General features: G+C 42.9%; 1 protein-coding gene and 1 long non-coding RNA gene across 2 annotated transcripts; both read right to left on the reverse strand.

Annotated features, from left to right (window-relative positions):
- Positions 1–1,257: 1,257 nt before the first annotated feature.
- LOC132447317 (NADH-cytochrome b5 reductase 3-like) lies at positions 1,258–6,803 on the reverse strand. Its single transcript, XM_060037925.1, has 9 exons — positions 6,638–6,803; positions 6,217–6,342; positions 5,779–5,851; positions 5,258–5,364; positions 4,926–5,055; positions 4,312–4,395; positions 3,913–3,998; positions 3,229–3,328; positions 1,258–2,118 (listed from the first exon to the last, which is right to left on the reverse strand). The coding sequence occupies exons 1-9, from the start codon at positions 6,656–6,658 to the stop codon at positions 1,946–1,948; spliced, it is 900 nt and encodes a 299-aa protein (XP_059893908.1). The 5' UTR covers positions 6,659–6,803; the 3' UTR covers positions 1,258–1,945.
- A 1,701-nt stretch (positions 6,804–8,504) lies between these two features.
- On the reverse strand, positions 8,505–18,611 carry LOC132447318 (uncharacterized). The gene is made up of 2 exons (XR_009523069.1): positions 18,411–18,611; positions 8,505–13,365 (listed from the first exon to the last, which is right to left on the reverse strand). It is a non-coding gene; the product is annotated as an uncharacterized LOC132447318 (long non-coding RNA).
- Positions 18,612–19,931: the final 1,320 nt, after the last annotated feature.

The following is a 19,931-nucleotide window of genomic DNA, read 5'->3' on the forward strand; positions in this document are numbered from 1 at the left end:
CTGGGGATTGAACGTTCAACCTATCGTTTTTTTCAAAACTACAGTTTTTTTCAAAACTGACAGAAAAAAATGACAGAAAAAACGAGTGTTACCCCTTACGTTTTTTTCAAAACGACAGTGTTACCCCTTACGTTTTTTCAAAACAACAGTGTTACCCCTGGGGATTGAACATGCAACCTAACGCTTACAAGACAACTGCTCTACCTCCTCAGCTATGTCGACCCTCACTTATAATTTCAAAACGACATATAAAACGACAGTGTTACCCCCCATTTTTTTCAAAACTACCAGAAAAAAATGACAGTGTTACCCCTTACGTTTTTTTCAAAACGACAGTGTTACCCCTTATGTTTTTTTCAAAACTGCCAGAAAAAACTACAGGGTTACCCCTTACATTTTTTTCAAAACGACAGTGTTACCCCTTACGTTTTTTTTCAAAAACGACAGTGTTTTTACAAGACAACTGCTCTACCTCCTGAGCTAAGCCGACCCTTAACTTTCATTTCATATAAAACGACAGTGTTACCCCTAATTTTTTTCAAAACGACAGTATTACCACTTACATTTTTTTCAAAACTGCCAGAAAAAAACGACAGTGTTACCCCTTACGTTTTTTTCAAAACGACAGTGTTACCCCTTTCGTTTTTTCAAAACGACAGTGTTACCTCTTTCGTTTTTTCAAAACGACAGTGTGATCCCTTAAAACGACAGTGTTACCCCTTACGTTTTTTTTCAAAGCTATAGATAAAAAATTGTGTTACCCCTTAAGTTTTTTCAAAATTACATAAAAAACGACACTGTTACCCTTAAGTTTTTTCAAAACGACAGTGTGTTTTTCTCTCAGAACAGATTAAAAAACGACAGTGTTCCCCCTTACGTTTCTTTTCGTAACGGCAGTTTTTCAAAAAATGACCCTTACGTTATCCCTTACGCTTTCTTCAAAACGACAGATAAACGATAAAAAAAGTGTGTTGCCCCTTAGGTTTTTAAATGACGGATAGATAATGACCGTGTTAACTGTCACCATTCTGCTCACCATTGCTTTAGCCGAATATTAACTGTTTGAATTTATACCATCTGAGATTTAATTGTTACGTAACTCAAGCTCTTACCTTTGGGTTAAAATAGCTAGAAAATTACTCATTGGCGACAGGTTACACTTCATTTAGTATGAACAACAAAGAGTGAGGTATGAGTTAGACTCAATTACATATTTCAGGGGAAAGTGACAACCGATTTAGAATCAATCAATTGTAGTGTGTAAGATATTTGCTTTTATTATTCATGGCATCTTGCATAGCCAAAACACAATCATCAAATTATAAGACGAAGCCAAGAGGCACATCGATACAACAATCAAAAAGAATATCGATAATGGAGGAAGCAAACCACTCAATGTATAAAACGAATAGGTACAACATTTCAGCAAACATTCTTGAGAGCCCCAATAAAATACTATGCGTGATCGTTATATGTAAAATATCTAGTTGTGTTACCGAACCAAAGCTTTCTTAAGGCACTCGGGGAAAGGGTGTACAAAAAATAATAAACAAATGTAGAAACACCTCCCACTTCCATCAAAACATGCCTTTCGTCCACGCTCCCTTACCAACTACATTTAATATCTCAAGCCACCTCTCAGTCAAACCCTGAGGGCAGGTTCAATTTGCAATTTTTCTGCATAAACGTTCATTGACCATCCTCAGAACCACCCCACATTTTCAGAATCACTTACCCCCACCAATTTGACAGCGTAATAATCCACACGTATTCAACATATATATATCAAACTATGACGATTCACATCATCACTTAAATACACAGTGCAATATTTAACTCTGCAGCTGCATGAGTGCTTTGAATGCTTTGGTGGTTGCAATAACCAACAGCGAGCCACACACAGAGGGGGGAATAGGCGCCCCCTAGTGGGTCGTCGGCCGGATCTCTAGAAGATAAACCTTTGGCTGCTGGAATGGCCCACTTTGTCCAGGTTTGGGTTGCAGGCGAACTGCACCATGGGTGGGGGTCCGCACATCAGGATCAGGGCGTCATCACTGGGGCCGGGCAGGTGGTCTCGGACCATGTCCTCACTGATGAAGCCTTCACTGTAGTCCCAGTCTGGAATACAAGAGGTTACAACTGTCACAACTCTGTACTCAATCATACAAAAGGTGACAACCGTTACAACTCTACTCATTACAAGAGGTTAGTGCAGGTGTTCCTGTGTGTTTATTACAAACAGTTACACCTCTGTACTTAATACAAGAGGTTTAAACAGTTACACCTCTGTACTTAATACAAGAGGTTTAAACAGTTACACCTCTGTACTTAATACAAGAGGTTAAAACAGTTACACCTCTGTACTTAATACAAGAGGTTAAAACAGTTACACCTCTGTACTTAATACAAGAGGTTAAAACACTTACACCTCTGTAGTTAATACAAGATATTAAAACAGATACACCTCTGTAGTTAATACAAGAGGTTAAAACAGTTACACCTCTGTACGTAATACAAGAGGTTAAAACAGTTACACCTCTGTAGTTAATACAAGAGGTTTAAACAGTTACACCTCTGTACTTAATACAAGATATTAAAACAGTTACATCTCTGTACTTAATACAAGAGGTTAAAACAGTTACACCTCTGTACTTAATACAAGAGGTTAAAACAGTTACACCTCTGTACTTAATACAAGAGGTTTAAACACTTACACCTCTGTACTTAATATAAGAGGTTAAAACAGTTACACCTCTGTACTTAATACAAGAGGTTTAAACACTTACACCTCTGTACTTAATATAAGAGGTTAAAACAGTTACACCTCTGTACTTAATACAAGAGGTTTAAACACTTACACCTCTGTACTTAATACATGAGGTTAAAACAGTTACATCTCGGTATTTACACAGAGAAAACTGCAATGTTGACGCAGGCAGTTACGAAACAACTCCAGATCGACGGGAACAGGGTCAGTGGAGCGCTGCAAAGCCGAGAACTCGGCCCTCAGCGATCGCTAGAGTGGGATCAGTGGGGAGGGGCTTCAGGGGTCAGAGGGGAGGAGCTTCAGGGGGGAGGGGCTTTAGGGGTCGTGGGGAGGGGCTTCAGAGGTCAGTGGGGAGGAGCTTCAGGGGGGAGGGGCTTTTGGGGTCGTGGGGAGGGGCTTTAGGGGTAAGGGGGGAGGAGCTTCAGGGGGAGGAGCTTTATGGGTCAAGGGGAGGAGCTTACCAGCGGGGGGCTGGTCCAGGGTGAACCACAGCTTGAAGCGGTCGGGGTGGTTGGCCTGGATCTCCTCCAGCTCCGGCCGAAGCAAGATGTCCTTTTCGGTCTGAGAGCGCACGAGGAGGAAAAGAAGGAAAGGGTTGTTCGATTGTGTAAATCTCCTCGGTCAAGAATGGATCAGCTGATTAAAACTGAGCATTCACCAAACAAATAAACATTGAGTCATTTGGCAGGATACTTTGATCCGTTATACAGATCAAAGTATAACGGAACATCAAAAAGGAACATCGAAGCATACAATCCGGCACTGAATGTACGCACTTATGGTAATTTGTACTTCCTTGCACCTAAAAACGGTACTTAGCATAGTCTAGCATCTTATCCTAGTTATCTTTGTTGTATTAAGGGATTGGGTTAACCTAACAACTGTTGGTACTTGGTTCTATGAATATCTTGACTGTACTGACAGCGATAAATTGCCTCTCCTTCTTCTGATGAATCTACTTATTGTAAGTCGCTTTGGATAAAAGCCAAATGCCCTAAATGTAAATGTTAATACAAACAATCAATAGCACCAGTCACACAGCCGCACGTGACAACCTCCAACAAGTATGCAGTAGAGCATCAGAACACAAGGCCTCCATGACATCTGCCTCCTAAGGGTACAGTCTCCCTTTGAGTCCGCCTCACCTGGTTAGCGAACAGCAGGTGGCACACCGTGGCGTCCTGGGAGTCCTTCATGATGGCGCTGATGATCTGCAGCATGGGCGTGATCCCTACCCCCAATGGGACATCACCACAACGGGACATCCCATCCGTCAGTCATCACACTTTGTTTATTCTTGAGAGTAGAATACCAGTGTCGGAAAATGACCCAAGTCTATGCTCCGGTCCGATACCATCACCAGACTAGCTCAGTTACTACATTGCGGAGAATATCACAAACACTTCAATGGGAACAAGTGGTATTAGTAGTTACAATGCCAGACGCTGTATCGGTATATACTCTGTATCGACCGTGCCCAGGTTCAGGATTCGGGAAGGAACAAGGGACTACACACACTTAAAGGAATGCTGTGCTCAGCTTACCGGTTCCTCCGGCGATCATGCCCAGCTGTCGGGCCTTCTTGATGACCGCGGGCGCCTTCTTTTCGGGCTGGATGGCGAACGATCCTGAGGGACACAGACGGACGTAGAGAAGGGTGGGCCGATTACTGAGGGCGGATCATAGCAAGCTAGGCTAAAGGAATAAGCCAACGGCGTGAGCTAGGAGAGTGAGCCCGAGTAGGCTCCTAGTCTAACTAGCTCGGGGAGTGAACTAGGAGGAAAAGATGAGCGGTTAGACTATTAGTGTAAGATATCGGACTAAGCTCAGCTGTAGGCAATGAGAGTTAGCTAATGTAGCAAGTGAAATGATTTAGAATGTGACATCATCTACCAGCAGGCGTGAGTGTGATTAGCCTTTGCAAGCCGTTCCGACATCACAAGTGGGCGCGTCCACCTAGATGTGTTCTGGATGGATCAGTCTTACCAGCCAACCTAGCCGAATGTAGCCGACGTTGCTCGTCCATCCGTCGTCCATCCATGTGGACACGATTGGATGGCCGATTTTCAAAACGGCTTGTTACGGCTAATCGCACGCACGCCTGGTGGTGTAATATGTCACCTGTAACTAGTAAGCTAGGATACAGCGGCGAGCTCACCTTTGCCTTTGTAGACCAGCAGGCCGCTGGGTCCGCGGAAGTCGATGGCGTCGTTGAGCTTGAGGCTCTCCAGGTACTGACTCATCTTCCCGCCCTCTGGAAATTTGGGATTGACATCTTTGAAGTACACCTGGGGAGAGGGCCACAAAACTTAAGTTCATCATTTATTTTTGCGTGTTATTTCAAACCGCTCAATGGTGTACAACACCATACACACATGGGACGGTTATATTCAACTATCATATGTTCATTATAGTAAAGTTTGCAGACTAAATCGAATTGAGCAGTCATCACTGGTTGCCATGGTGATGAAGAGGAGGCTGAGCACACACCTTGATGACCAAATCGACACAGCCCTTGTCGTCGTCACTGGAGACCGGTGTGTACGGACGCACCACCAGCTTACCGTCGATTTTAGCCGACAGGTAAATGTGCTGCCCTGGTAAGAGAAGAGAAAAGCAGAGCAGATCGTCAAGAGCTTTGGCGGCCTGCTGGCTCAAAACTAGGGCTGAAATCATAATCTTGATTATTTTTGTTAATATTGAAATCACGATTATTCAAGTTTGAAAAACATGATGCATGATTCAGCAATACTCTCGGATTATTTTTTTCTTACTGAGCACTTCCCCTTAAAAAAATACGTAAAAATGTTAAAATAGAAAATGTTCAAATGGAAAGTGATGTACAAAAATCGATCCATCTGTTCAGTGTTGCAATTGCTATAAACATTTAATGAATAAAAAAATGAATAAAAAATATCAACTAGATTATATTAGATTGGACCCAAAAATAGTAATGGAATAATTGCACTGAAAAGAAGAGGACATCACACGCTTTGACCTTGAGCACCCACCAATGGGGAGCCCGAGGATGTGGCCGGCAGTGGGCAGAGCGAAGCGGAACCTCCTGGTATCATGACTCACGATCTGCAGGAACAAAAACAACCAATGTTGGTTCAACCCTGGAATAACTCCTCTGCAAATCAAACATGGGGTTTGATACAGCAGCATACATGAGTGGTTCGCTAGTCATATCAGTAGCTTTTTTAAACTCTTGTATCAAGTCGATTTTTACTTTATCTACACGTGAACCCTTTTTGCCGGTCTTCTACATCTTTCAGATGTAATGGCTAAACACACTCACACCTGGTGGTAAAGCCTCATACATATCATTTCTGCTGGGGCATGCTCATGTATACGTGTGGGTGTACCTGTGCGTGTGTGTTTACACATGTGACTGTTTACATGTCTAAAAGTAGCCTACATGTCATCTTGAACACTGACGGGATTACCTGTTTGTCTATGAGTCGCAGGGCGTACTTGATGTTGGGGTCCACTAGGGTGATCGCAGTCCTCCGCTTGGAGGAGAAGATACTGAACAGGAGGCGGATGATGCCGTCCCATCCTCCTCGGATCAGCTGCAGAGGGATCACGATCATGACTCAGGTCAGGGGACTTGTTGAAACCCATTGAACGTCCCTACTCCCATGTGGGGTGTGGTGCATTTAAAAGCAGGACCGACACAGCCAAATAGTCATTCCCCTGGTGGTTTGTTTACAGTACAGAGGGGGGGAATCAAATGAGTCATTGCAAATACTTTGGGAAGAACCGCCCCTCAATACAAGCTTGCAAAACTTAAGTTAGCCGACCAGGCTAAAGGTTACATGGAGCTGAACAAGGGCGGGATCGCCGCTCGTTTGGGTTTTTACTCACGCCAAGGATGTAGGAGAGCATGTTAGTACTGATACAGCAACTTCAGGAGTCGAAGAAACCGGGAGGAAAACGGTACAGGAGAAGATCGCCGTGGAGACTATTTGGAGGAGCTGTCAAACTAGCACTGAAGTCGCAGCAAACATGCGCAGTAGCCGAGGAGCCCACTTCCGGATTTATTGCTCTGGGTTCTCTTCAAAGTAAGAGTCGGCTGTTGTGGTGCCAAATGTAAAGACTTTGTAAATAGAAAATTTAGACCGTTTTCAGGGGTTAAACATCGGACAGCACCTCAATCAATATATATTAGGCTTCGACTAATAAGGGAATAAATGAAAAACACACAAATGAAAATAACCAAATGAATACCGTGTCACAAATCTGTATACAACTTACATTTTTAATTTAAGTTCTGATATAAATTCCAAACTATTGTTGTACTCCCTTGTAAAAATGTATAATTTATATTTAAATATTGCAAACTGCAAATAGCTCATGGATATTAACATTAGATACAATTTGTAACGTGCTTCTGAGTCTACACATAATGGTTAAATCATGACATCTAGTGGACCATCTGTGAAATAGCTCTCGATTGACAAAAAAGTAGTTGATTGAGCTCTATGATAATAATAGGCTCTATATTATCATCATAAGCTTAGAGCTTTGAATGTACGTTAAAATCACTTATAATTTAATACATACACTGCAATACATGTATATGCACATATTTATATTTATATACATATATATACATTTAATTATTTTTTATGTTTATTTATATGTGTAAGATCGAAGGCCACAGGGTGTAATGACGATCTGAGAGTGACAGCTGAATCAGCAGCATCAGGGAGTACATCCGCAAGGCTTCTTGCATTCTTCAGACTCTTATTTCATCAATCAAGTTATGTCTGGGGTTGTTGAATGGTCCGGGGTATGAGAACTGAGGTTGTGATTGGTGCAGGGCATTAGACCTGGTGTTGATTGTTTCAGTGTATTGCCACCAGTATATTGTTATGTGAACAGAATACAGGGAAAGCATGTGTACATTTGCTAACCAGCAGCTAAATGATACTGATCGCTCCCTTTGGCTGCGAGAAATGCTAAATTAAAAGATAAACAGATTACATATTTTAATGTATTCCAGCTTTTGATATGAATAAAGGTTGCTATGACAACCAGTGTGTCTGTATGTGTGCGCGCCTGCGTGTGTTTGTGTGTGTGAGTGCACGCCTGTGTGTGTGTGTGTGTGTATGTGTGTGTGTGTTTGTGTGTGTATCTGTGTGTCTGGAGTCACTAGGCGAAGGCAGTTTCCATGCAAACCTAATGTAATGATGGGATTCAGTGTAATGATGTCCTGTGGAACTCAAACTAGATCATAGTGTCTCAGAGGCGCGGTTGAGAGAGCTATTGGTGATCAGCTATGAAGGCTTTAGTTCATGACCGGCTGGGGGTGTCTCTTCGTGGAGAATAATGAAAGTATTTGAGGAAAATGTGAAGATGTCATGTGATTTGTAATGCTCATTTTAACCTCTGACCAGGTTATAACCAGTGTCTTCATGGCACCGCAGTGCTGGCTGTTGTTTATCATCTCTGGAGACCTGTGTGCAACTCATACGTTCAAACATAGATATAAAGACCCATACATACTCACACACGCGTACACAAACACACACACACATCAATACAAACATACATATATACACTCTTACATGCACTATCATACTCTATCAAACAATATCATATAGCGAGAGTGTATGATAGTGTGTGTGACAGAGATTGATAGTGAACAAGAGAGCGTATGATAGTGAGAGCAATTCAAATGTCAACATGAATGCATCGTGCACCAACGGACAAACGCAGACACCAACAGTTTCTGTATCAACAGGAAAGAAAACATTTTATTGATCATTTGTGTATATGAAGTTATATAACAACAGTCAGAAAACTCCACAGAGTGAATCACTACACAAAGTGAAACGAAACAGTTAAACACCTGGTCGAGAAAGTAAAGGAAGGTATACACAGCAAAGATAACCGCCAGCATCCCGCGTTCACTGCGGGAGGGAGAGAGAGAGAGAGAGAGAGAGAGAGAGAGAGAGAGAGAGAGAGAGAGAGAGGAAAAAACACCCCAAACAGTTTCTACAGAGAGATTACAGAGAAAAAGGTTTTTCACACACAAATACTCAAGCAGGCAGTTGATATACACAAAGGCAACTAGGATCGTTCTACAGCATCAGATTCTAATACTTTACACAGCTTTGTCTTGGAAAGGGTCAAGTGTTTGGCTCGGTGGCCTTTTGCCATTTCGAGAGGATCCCGGTTGCACGCGTGGGTCGATAAGGTTTGCCTGTGGGAGGGGGGTGAGGGACGACGTGGGTACAGGGGTGGGGTGGGGGGGGGAGCAGCGGTTCGTGCGGTTAGATTACGCATTTGTGTACTTTGGTAGGAAACCGTAATGAGAGTAGCATTGCATTTCAGTGCAGGTAATGGCTTTTTTGTTGTGTCGTATAGTTCCACACACCTCACGGTCCGATGGGTTCTGCAATGCTGCCCGTAACTGAATTCCCTGATAACGATTACACACACACACACACACACACACACACACACACACACACACACACACACACACACACACACACACACACACACACACACACACACACACACGCACACATATATATTATATATATATATCGGAGGTACAATTTTCTACGTGGGGAGTTCGACAGAACTTGATATCGAGGGATTTAGGCCGTTCGAGATGTCGACACATCTAATATCCGAAGCTGATACTGAGTATATCCCATTTAAAGCAAACATGTCAAATCAAATATGCATCCATCACTTTGTTGTTTTATGTACTGAAACTGCTGTGGAAATGTTTGTTTAGAGCGAGGGGGGGGGGGCTTTTCAAAAGAAATGTCATAACAATATTAACCAAAAATATATATATAACAAAAAGTGCAAAGTACACCTAGACTGAACACCATCTAGAATCTACACCAACACACAGGCCATACTGTACATTCAGAGTTTTGTCTCAAATATAAAAGGGTATTCAATAAGAATGAAAAACAAAAGGAAAACATGGTGGAGACCACACGAGCAGTATGGTGAGATATAATAACATATTTCTAGGAGATTGAATAACTACTATGACAGCAAGACTGATGGATACTGTATATTCAGTCATTTATATTTCGTTCAGATATACATACTGGACACGTGATGGAGAGATATATACACAGTATATTTTTTTAAGGAGAAGGAGATTCAAAGACCAAATCGTCTAGTTTTGGTTGTTTTCTTTAAACTCCCTGAAACAACATATGCTGGATCAGTGTGCAAGGAGAAAAACTGTAGCATGGTGGGAAATATGCAAATGAACCAAGAAAAAATAAATGAACACAAAATTGTTCTTTTTAAAATAGCATTTTTAGCAAGTTGATCTTCTTCATACTGCAAAGAATCCTCATGTGCTGTTTTTACCCAAAGGATCAAACATCTCTCACTAAATGTTCTTATCATTAATTTGCATTAATCTTTCACTCATTTTAATTATTGGGCATCGCCAACCATGTTTCAACCACAGGATGAGCATACAAGTATGACACAGTAACAAAATGCAGTGTGAAAACGGCCCATTCTCATTCTCATATTCCCACCTCAAATGATGTGCTCTTTTTTTAAATTTGTTCAAATTGATCAATTGAGTGTTTTCTGGGGTGGTGGCGTTGGGTATTGTTGGGTGGTGGTGTTAGGTGGTGGTGGGGGGGGGGGGGGGGGGGCTGGGAGTGGGCGTAGACTAGTATTATCAACCTGGCCAACTTGCCGCTCTTCTTTCTGACTGCATGTAGAGGGGGGAGTTGGAAATACAGGAGGCTTTGATGGCGTCAAACGCTACAACATTACTACAGAACGGACAGGCGGACTACCTACTGATAAAGTCTACATTTCTAAGCACACAAGGCAGTCACAGTGATACACAAAGCAGTCCCCCGGTCAGAGACGCCTATGGAATGACATAGTAGCTTTTTTTTTCTTTTTTTTAATCTTCATAATAGTGCTATCCCACTACACAATAACATTGAAAAACATTTAGAAACTCCGCCAGAAGCTAGCATTGAGTACACGCACGAAGGTCCTCCACGGTAAGAGACATCATGGTTTTTCATGGATCAAAACATAGTCAATTTCTTTTTTAAACTGCAAGTGATTTGACCCGTAGCAAAAAAGGACACGATGGACTAATATAAACGCTTAACGTATACCATTTCCTGTTAAGGGTTGTTTCAGCTTTCCTATCCATGCGCCAACGATAACCAACAAAACGCCAGTTGTTGTTGTTGCTGCTGCCGGCCCGAAAATAAGAAAACGCTTTTGTGTGTTACGGTAACACTGGCCGACCGAGAGCATCGTACACTCCCGGGTTAACGCCATTTATACCCTGCAATTCGGCCTGACTCCAAGCCCACCGATAGCCCAGAGTGAAGGGGAAGTCAACAAGCTATTGTCGGTTTTGAAGACACAAGTGCAAAAACGGTAGCCACGGAAAAGATTAAGATTGGCAGTGAAGACATGGCTATCTCTATTGTCACTTTGAGAAGGCAACGCAAAGCAAAGACTGCTGTTTTGCTGTTCAGGCTAACTGTGGCAGCCAAACATATTGTTCCCGATAAACCAAAAAGCTACAACCTACAAAGCTAGCACGAGCTGGCTAAGGAGAGACACACAAGGTCAAGTCCGGTTTAAAATGGCAGTGTTCATAACCTTACTTTCCGGCTGTCAATATCAGTCAAATATTGACCGCTCTGTTCTCTCTCCAGAAAAAAAACACGATTCAAAAGCGTTCGTCTTAATTGAAGGCAGAGGGATGTGTGTCAGAAGAGACAGCCCAGCGGTGTCTACAGAAGAACTTCTGAACTCCGATTTGCTCGCCCGTTTTTCTTTGTAAATATTGTAAAAAAATCATGCAGTTTTACTTAAAAAATATTTTGACGTCGAGTTGCTCTAAAAAATAGTTGAAATATCTCATGTATTTTTTTAAGGCTCCTTCACGGAGCCTTGGAACCCGACGCCTGGACGCGAGTGAGACACACTTCCAACATGGCCACCGTTGTTGAAAGTGAAGCAGTCAACTGAATCTTGTTAAACAAGCTTAAGGACACAATGGCTACAGCTTGCTATTTCTTCTTTTCCTTTTACGGGGGGAGGGGGGGGGTTGTTTCTGTAGGGTCAACAGGAAATTAATTACCTAGTTACCTAGGGTTAGGGGGAGATATTTGTTTTTTATATTTTCGAATGAAAATAAAGACAAAGGCAATCCTGTAGAAGTAAAAGATGGCCTTTGTAAATACAAACTGTTTGGCGCAGAAGAAAGAGACCTTGGAACGAAACGGACAAAATTAAATCTCCTAATAAACCTTCCGATAACAACTCCGATAACAACTCATGGCCCGCTCAACATAATAGGTCCTCCAATTGAGAAATTAGTATAAAAAGTTTTTTTCAGAAATCATGTGCTTGTATAATCCCCAGCAGCATAATTCGTTTTTCACTTCACAGAACCATAGTAGTGTATGGCCTTTTATGTCTTTCCTTCATTAATTACGTGTTTTATTGATTAAGTCTTCCATCGAACTTCGAGATGGATGTCGTCCTATTTAACATAATCATCATATATTCCGTTAGCATTGCGCCCGTTGGAAATCCCTTTTTTTTTTCATGGAATGCAATAAATTAGAACTTTTAAAATCCTGGGTTATATATATATAATATTGGCTTTCCTCTATATCTGCATTTACATCATTTAAAATAGAACATCTTATTAAAAACATCTAGATATACACAGATTAGGAAATGGGTTAACAACATACAAACACATAAACAAAAAATGTAGTTTTTGTCTGCGTACATATATATATATACAACTGTGGTACAATTAATTAACTCTTTCAGTCATGCGTTTTCTATACACATCATATTGCTTAAAAGGAGAGGGCATTTGGTTTGAGGGGGCGGGGCAGGGGATAAGGGGGCGTGGCCTTGGGCAACACAATGATTGAAAGAGAGGATCGCCTGATCGCTAGAACGAAAGTGTCGTGTGGAGGGGAGCACAAGCTAAACCAGACCGAAAAGGACAGAAAGTTAGGGACAGTGGGGAAAAGATCGCAAGGACTTTGTGTGTGGGGAGTCATTTGAATAGGGGCCGATAAAAAGAGACATAGAATACACACAGTGGGGGCTGGGCCTCGCTCAGAGTGTGTTATCGTTCTGGTTGTCTGTGTGCATGTGTGTGTGTGTGTGTGTGTTGGTTTGTGTCTAGGGGGATGTTAAGTAAACCTATATGTATACATATATATTTATATATATATATATATATGTATATTCAGTGAAGTATTTACACATACTGGCTAAAATAGGAGGAGGAGTGTGCAGAGTTTTGGGCAAAGATTTTTCTTTTCGGGGGGCGGTGCAGGGGGGGGGGTCCACTCAGAGTAAAGGTGGGGGCCCTCGGCTGCCTATTTCTTGGTGGAGAGCTGGGCGTCGACCTCTTCCTCCACCTTCAGCACGTGCCACTGGGCGATGGGTCTCCGCGGGTTGGCCAGCATGTCGGACCAATGGCGGAGCTCCGTGCCCGAGCTGTTGAGGCCCACGAAGACCTTGCCGATGGCATCGTTTTTGCCGATCTTGTCATAGTCCAGAACGGTGACCACGATTTGCACTTTCTGCCATGGGGGGGAGGGAGGGGAGGAACAAGGGGGGAGGAACAAGAGAGAAGAAGGAGAACAAATGGGTGAAGAAGAGGGATTTATTCAACCAGAGAAGCGAGTTTCTCGCGTTGTTGAACGAAACGCCTCGTTGCCGAGTGCCTTTGACACCACGTGTTCGTCGGGAATCAAAGAAAGCTCAAAGAGATCAACAGATATTTGGAAGACAAAACAACAGCCCGATAAGTATTAAAAGCCTCACGTCTTTCTGAGCTCCGAACCGTTATTTCAGTGTTGTCTGAATCTCTTTGTTGATGACAAAGACAACACTTCTGATCAACAAAGACGCTTCAATCAAAGCAAAGGAGCATAGCCTCTAAAGTAGGAGAAAGGGATTATAACTACTGGGCTGAAAGTATAGTGTCTTGTTGTGGTTTGGATTCTGCATGAAAGAGACAAAATAAAATCATCTTATAAACCTTCTGATAAAAACGCACGTCACGCTCAACATAATTGGTCCACCAATTGGGAAATTTGTATAAAAAAGTTTTTCAGAAATTACACTTTCTCTTTAGAGTATGGTATTCAACAACACAGATGTTTTGGCAAAGCAAAATAAAAAAAAAATTAACGGAGATACCCACAGTGATAAGTACGGAAGTATAATGCATTCACTTGAGAGAAAGAATTCTGCTATTGTTTTTCCGAAGTAACAACATAATTGTCTCGGAGATAAGGTTTCATGGCAAAAAAAAATCCAACTATGTTTTCTGAAATTACGAAATGCCTCAACATCTCTCACCTGCATGTGGAACTAGGGCTGGGCGATATGGGCCAAAATGAATATCTCGATATTTTTTTACTATATCTCGATACACGATATATATCTCGATATATTTTGAATCTCCTCTAGAGCACATCATAAATGCTCGATTCAACCATGTCTGGCATAATGTTACGTCAGTAATAATTCTAGTATTCCTGAAATAAAAGTCTGCAAGTAGATTACATGAAACAACATATTGTTTAAACTCATTAGTGCTTTGTATTGGAACAATTTAGAACTTGCACATAAGAAAAGGATGGTTAGACTTACCAACACAGCATTTATTCAAACCGTTAATTATTTATTAACTGTTTGCATAATAATTATTATATATACACTGCCAGACGACGGATCCAGTGCTATTCTTTTTCAAAACCAAATCCTCAGTTTCCATCCTTTTTTCTCTCTCTCGCTGTTCTCACTCACCGGTCGGAGGTACACACACCTACAGCAGCGCGCCGTCCAGACTACGTCACACACGCGCGTCCATGAGAATCTCGCGGACTCGCAACCGGCGGGGGGAGTGAGTGTGTTTGTGCCATTGCATGTCTTTACCTTTTGTGGAAGAGGGAGAGACGTCGGAGGCGCACAGAGCTTTTGGCCGTGATATTATACAATTATATTATATTATATACTATTATATATAGAGCTCCGGGAGTCGCAAACGGCAACAATCACTTTCTCCTCCATGCTGCAGTTCACCCCGGACTGCACTGCACTGAGTTTGACGGTTGAACGCTGATTGGCTGTTTACATTACACATGTCACTCAGTGGCCACGCTGTTGAACGCTGATTGGCTGTCATCACGAGAAATTAAAATACATTTAAACTCGAGCGAATTTGTCGCGCCACAATACCTCGTGAACGCGCTCGCCTGTGCACGGCGAAAGTGTGGCGCGACAAATCAAAACTTGTTGCCGGTTTTCTCTCGCGAAGAATTTGCCCGATACACGACTACGTTCACTTTATATGGGATTTTGTCGCCCCGTCGCGTTTGGTGTGAACGCACAATGAGTATGCCGGCGACGGCAAAAAGAAACAGATTACGTGCCAATTTGTATTCGATGTTCGCGGGGGCATTTTATACATCCCCTGGAGAACATCTCGCGATACATCGCATATATTCGATATATCGCCCAGCCCTATGTGGAACTATGCTGAATTGTTTCTGGCATGAAAACTTGTCTCAGAAGAAGAGAGCAGATCAATATCCCTGAAAAACCGTATCCCAGAATTCAGAGATAATTATCTCATTAATTCAGAAAAACAAGAGCAGAATTTATTTTTTCTCTCGCAAATGCATAATGCTTCCTTAGACTACCACAACACTCCTACATCACACACCACAATCCATAACAGCAAGTTGGACCTGTCTGTGTGTCTCCTTAACCAAAACTGAATATTTGGTTAATGTTGGGAGTGAGAATTTCATTAGCATCCACAGGAAGACAGCGCTGCAGGCTATATCATTATATTTCCAGAGCTGAAAACACAGCAGCGCAGTGTGTGTGATTACTCAGAGGTCCAGCATTCTCAGCAATGTGTTTATCTACATGAGGCAACTCCCCGAAGAAGAGCAACCTGGCTCGTCTTCGCTCTCTCCCGGGGAATGCAAATTAGCGTTCCAAAGGTCCATGATTAGGTTTTTAAATCCTTACTGGCGTGTCTAGCAAGCAGATTTACAAGCGCCGGCACTCAGGTTGGTGCGGTCGCTGTGGATCATGCTAAGTCGGATGCGTGTGTCGCCAATGTTTTTGTGCCGGGTTCTTTGCAGACGACACTCAAATTGACGTTCCTATTGGATCGAAAGACTCCTCCCTGATCCGGAAGGATGAATATTGCCTGAAGGCATTTAAAGGTGACATATTATACCATCAGGTGTGAGAGTGATTAACTGTTACAAGCCGTTTTGAAAATCGGCCTCTTCTGGCATCACAAGTCGGCGTGTCCACCTAGATGTGTGCTGGATAGATCAGTCTATCAGCTTATCCAGTGGACTGTAGCAAACGTTGCTCATCTATCCTTCATGCATCGAGGTGGACACGCCCAGTTGTGATGTCAGAAAAAAATAGAAATACAATTGCCATTGTTCAACGAGCCCCTGACAGAACCGTTGGGAGTGTTTGAGTGATTTTTTACTTGTCACGATGTAATGGGCCCTAGACTTCTGCCATTTTAGAAATACATCACGCAAGAGCCCTCGTGGAGAACAGATGTGGGGAGACAAACCCATTTGGCAGTACTCTCAGCACCAAGGGCCCAGAGAGAGAGAGAGAGAGAGAGAGAGAGAGAGAGAGAGAGAGAGAGAGAGAGAGAGAGAGAGAGAGAGACGAGCTCACAAACTCCCCCCAGATGACAGGAAGCTAAATGAAAGCCCAGAATAAACGCCAGGGACTCTTGCGCGGCTAATTAGCATAGCTGTAGATGCAAAAGCTAACCCAAATCAATAACAGCTTTTCTATTAGAGTAATGAGATAAAGCAATTACCGACAAGTGTGCGAAATTTCCAAACAGTTTCTGAGACAATTAGAATGTTTAAAAACGATTTATCTAAAAGCCCGGAGGTCGAGCTGAATGAATACAAAACATTAAAGTTTCGGTCGCTTCCGTTTCCCTTAATTATTGCAAATTGCTCCGTAAATAGCAATCAACCGGTACACAATTAAATAAAGGTTATTCCACGTTAGGATTTAAACCTGTAATAACAAGAGGAACCCGTGGGAAGGTGAACTGAGTCAACGAAGGGAGGGGAAGGAAGTTCTTCGCTGATGCTTCGCAAATACAAATCATAATTTAAACACGCGACTAAGTTAATGATGCCACACATTTTTTTATTGAAAACACATAGGGAAGTGAATCGGCACCCTAACCTACATTAACCCTAACATTTAACCCCAACACCATTATCGTGGTATGTTCTACGACCTGGCACTTAATGTAATGTACGCACTTATTGTATGTTGTGCTAATGCCCTCCCCCTATATGCACACCTTAATGGCATCTTTCTGTATTCATCGCAAATCGCTTTGGACGAAAGCATCTGCGGCATGAGTGAATGAATAATAATGGACTTACAGAGGCGTAATTTATTTCTCGGGGACTTCATTCTTCGTTAAATGATGGGATTTCCAGAGGACACTACATAATGCATCCGCTCCTCGTTGGGGAGATTCAAGGGGCGTTGGTGCACTCAGATGAGCCAGACGAGCCATTCAAGATGCACTCACTGGCAGAGCAAAGACCGGATCAGCGTCGACAATAAGAAATGTTCCTTGTTGAACAACCGCCCCGGGTTATTCGGCTCCGTGCTCCAAAAGTGACGCATGCTGAACCACTGAGATGACGCACGACAGCACAAAGCATCAGGCCTCCGGGGTGGCCATTTTGGATCGGTGTGCACGTACTTTGAATGGTACGGGAGGCTTAAGGGGAAGCGTGAGCATTGGTTGAAGAGTTCCAGTCTCTGAAGTGTTGAATTAGTGTGCTGGCCCCCGAGTTTTGATTTAAACCCACCCACCGTTGTCCCTCTCCTTATCGTGTATCATTGATCACTATACATTAAATTAATTACATTCATTATCGTGTGTTTAAGTAGCACCCCGTTAAACCCGTTTCCTTTCTATTCATTCCAAGGCAAGGGCTCATTTTGTTTAGCTGAAATTAGTATTTATTTTAATTATTGATTTTACGTTAATTCATTAATGATAGCTTTTCCAATTTCCTCCATTCAAACGAGAGCTTTGTCAAATGTTTGCTTTGACTCCAGCACGTTATCTATCTACGTTATAATCACACCAACATCCACATGGGTCATTGAGCAGATCGTTTTATCCAAACCCAATTCATTGAATCTCTCTTCAGTACATTTACACTCATCTCGCCTCAACGTTGTCTCCATGTAGACCGTGGACAGGTACGGACCTCGGACATTTTTTTGGCGAGATAAAAAGAAGATTCAAACCTAATTCAACTTTGTACCAAATCTGCGAATCCTTAGAGAGTTGAGGATTCGCATGCACCAACATTTGTTGGTGCATGTACAAAGCGAGCACACCCCCCCCCCCCCCCCCCCCCCTCCCCAACAAAACTGAAACCCTGAACTGAGGCCACAACAACCCCCCCTCCCCCCTGCCCTGAACACACGTGAATCGTTTTGAACGTACGGTGGTCCTCTTAACACTGACGAGTGTGTGAGCGGGCTGAGGCAGACCCCCTGCGGTGAGCACAGCACCTACCTGAATCTGCTCGAAGGGGACCTCAAAGCTGAAGGACTCGTTGTAGTAGGGGTTCAGCGTGTTCTTCTTGATGGTGGGTCTTCTTCTTCTTCAGACGCTTGCCGTTCTGCATCAGGTGGATCTTCACGTACGGATCTGCGCGGGGGACAAACGTTGGGACACGTTAACGTTTGTGTGTAGGCATGGAGGGAAAGACGGACATTCATGCACTGTACCCATAATACGCATACTTTTACTTGTTTATCTTACATGTACATGAATCAGAAAGTTCCATTCATTATCTACTAGTTAGATCACAAGCTACAGAAAACTAAATCCACCATGAGAGCTATAGACGACAAAGAGCACCAGGAGAGTTGACGAGGTCTGGGGAAGAGCATGCACTGCGCTGTGAACCCGCTAGACGCAGCGCAGGCATCACCAGAACACACGACCACAGAACAAATAATCGGTGTTAATCCATTATGCGTCGTGTGACGCATCGTGTCTGAATAAAAAAGGGATTTGACGGATGTGTTGGTTTTAAAGCCGCGTTCACATGCTACACGGGAGCTTCGCTTCAAAAGGATCCGGAGACATTCAAACGGTTTTCCGGAGAACGGTGCACGGTGTGTCTTGCTCAAAGTGCTCAAAGTAATATTCAGTCTATTTCACTCGGAAACGAAAGTGTGGTGAAAGAACAGAACCCATGCAGCCAGGACTCTGTTGCTTCCTCTCTGAATCCATTTGTTCTGTCGGGGAAAAAAACCCCGGATTTTGTACAAAAGTGACTGAAAGCTCAGATGAATAAGCGGCATAGTGCACTTTGCCAGAAAAATATAATTCGTGTTTCCTATATTACACTTTTTTCTCTTTTTCGGTGTCCTACAAACGCACCCGTGCTCTCGGTACCGCTGACATCTCCAGCACGCTTTTATTTTCTAAATGGCCCACTCCAACACCCTCATATTCCTCTGCCGTAAATGGCGTCTTAAGTACCAGCGACAGCCTCATCCGAGGGGGCCCGACCGAGTCCCCTCTCATTTTGTCTCTGAAAATCTGAGAAGTAAGACCCCCCCCCGTCCCCCGTCCCTCGTTTTATACATAAATAATAATTCTACTCAAAAGATTCATGTGTAATGTACAAGATTACATTACACAACATGTGACTGCTATATAGTGTGACAACCGATATTAAGTCCTTTATCCAGAGCAGCTTAGATATAAAACAAATAGAGGTAATTAAGGAGCCGTTCTGGGAAGGAGCACTTTGCTCATGGGTTACGACCAGGTTAGGCTGCGAGCTCAGAGTATCAAACCCAGCACCTTTCAGCTGTGAGTCGAACAGCGTAACCACTAGACTACCATGTGTTCGGTGTTTGTGTGTGTGTGTGTGTGTTAGTGTGTTTGTGTGTGTTCGGCGTGTTTTTGTGTGTGTGTGTGTGTGTGTGTGTATGTGTGTGTGTGTGCAGCACTGAAATCAATCTCTAAACGAGAAAGAGACAATGCTCCGTTTCTTGGGAGGAAACATCTGTGGGATTC

This window comes from Gadus macrocephalus, chromosome 19 (genome assembly GCF_031168955.1).
Source record: "Gadus macrocephalus chromosome 19, ASM3116895v1".
Lineage (NCBI taxonomy): Eukaryota > Metazoa > Chordata > Actinopteri > Gadiformes > Gadidae > Gadus > Gadus macrocephalus.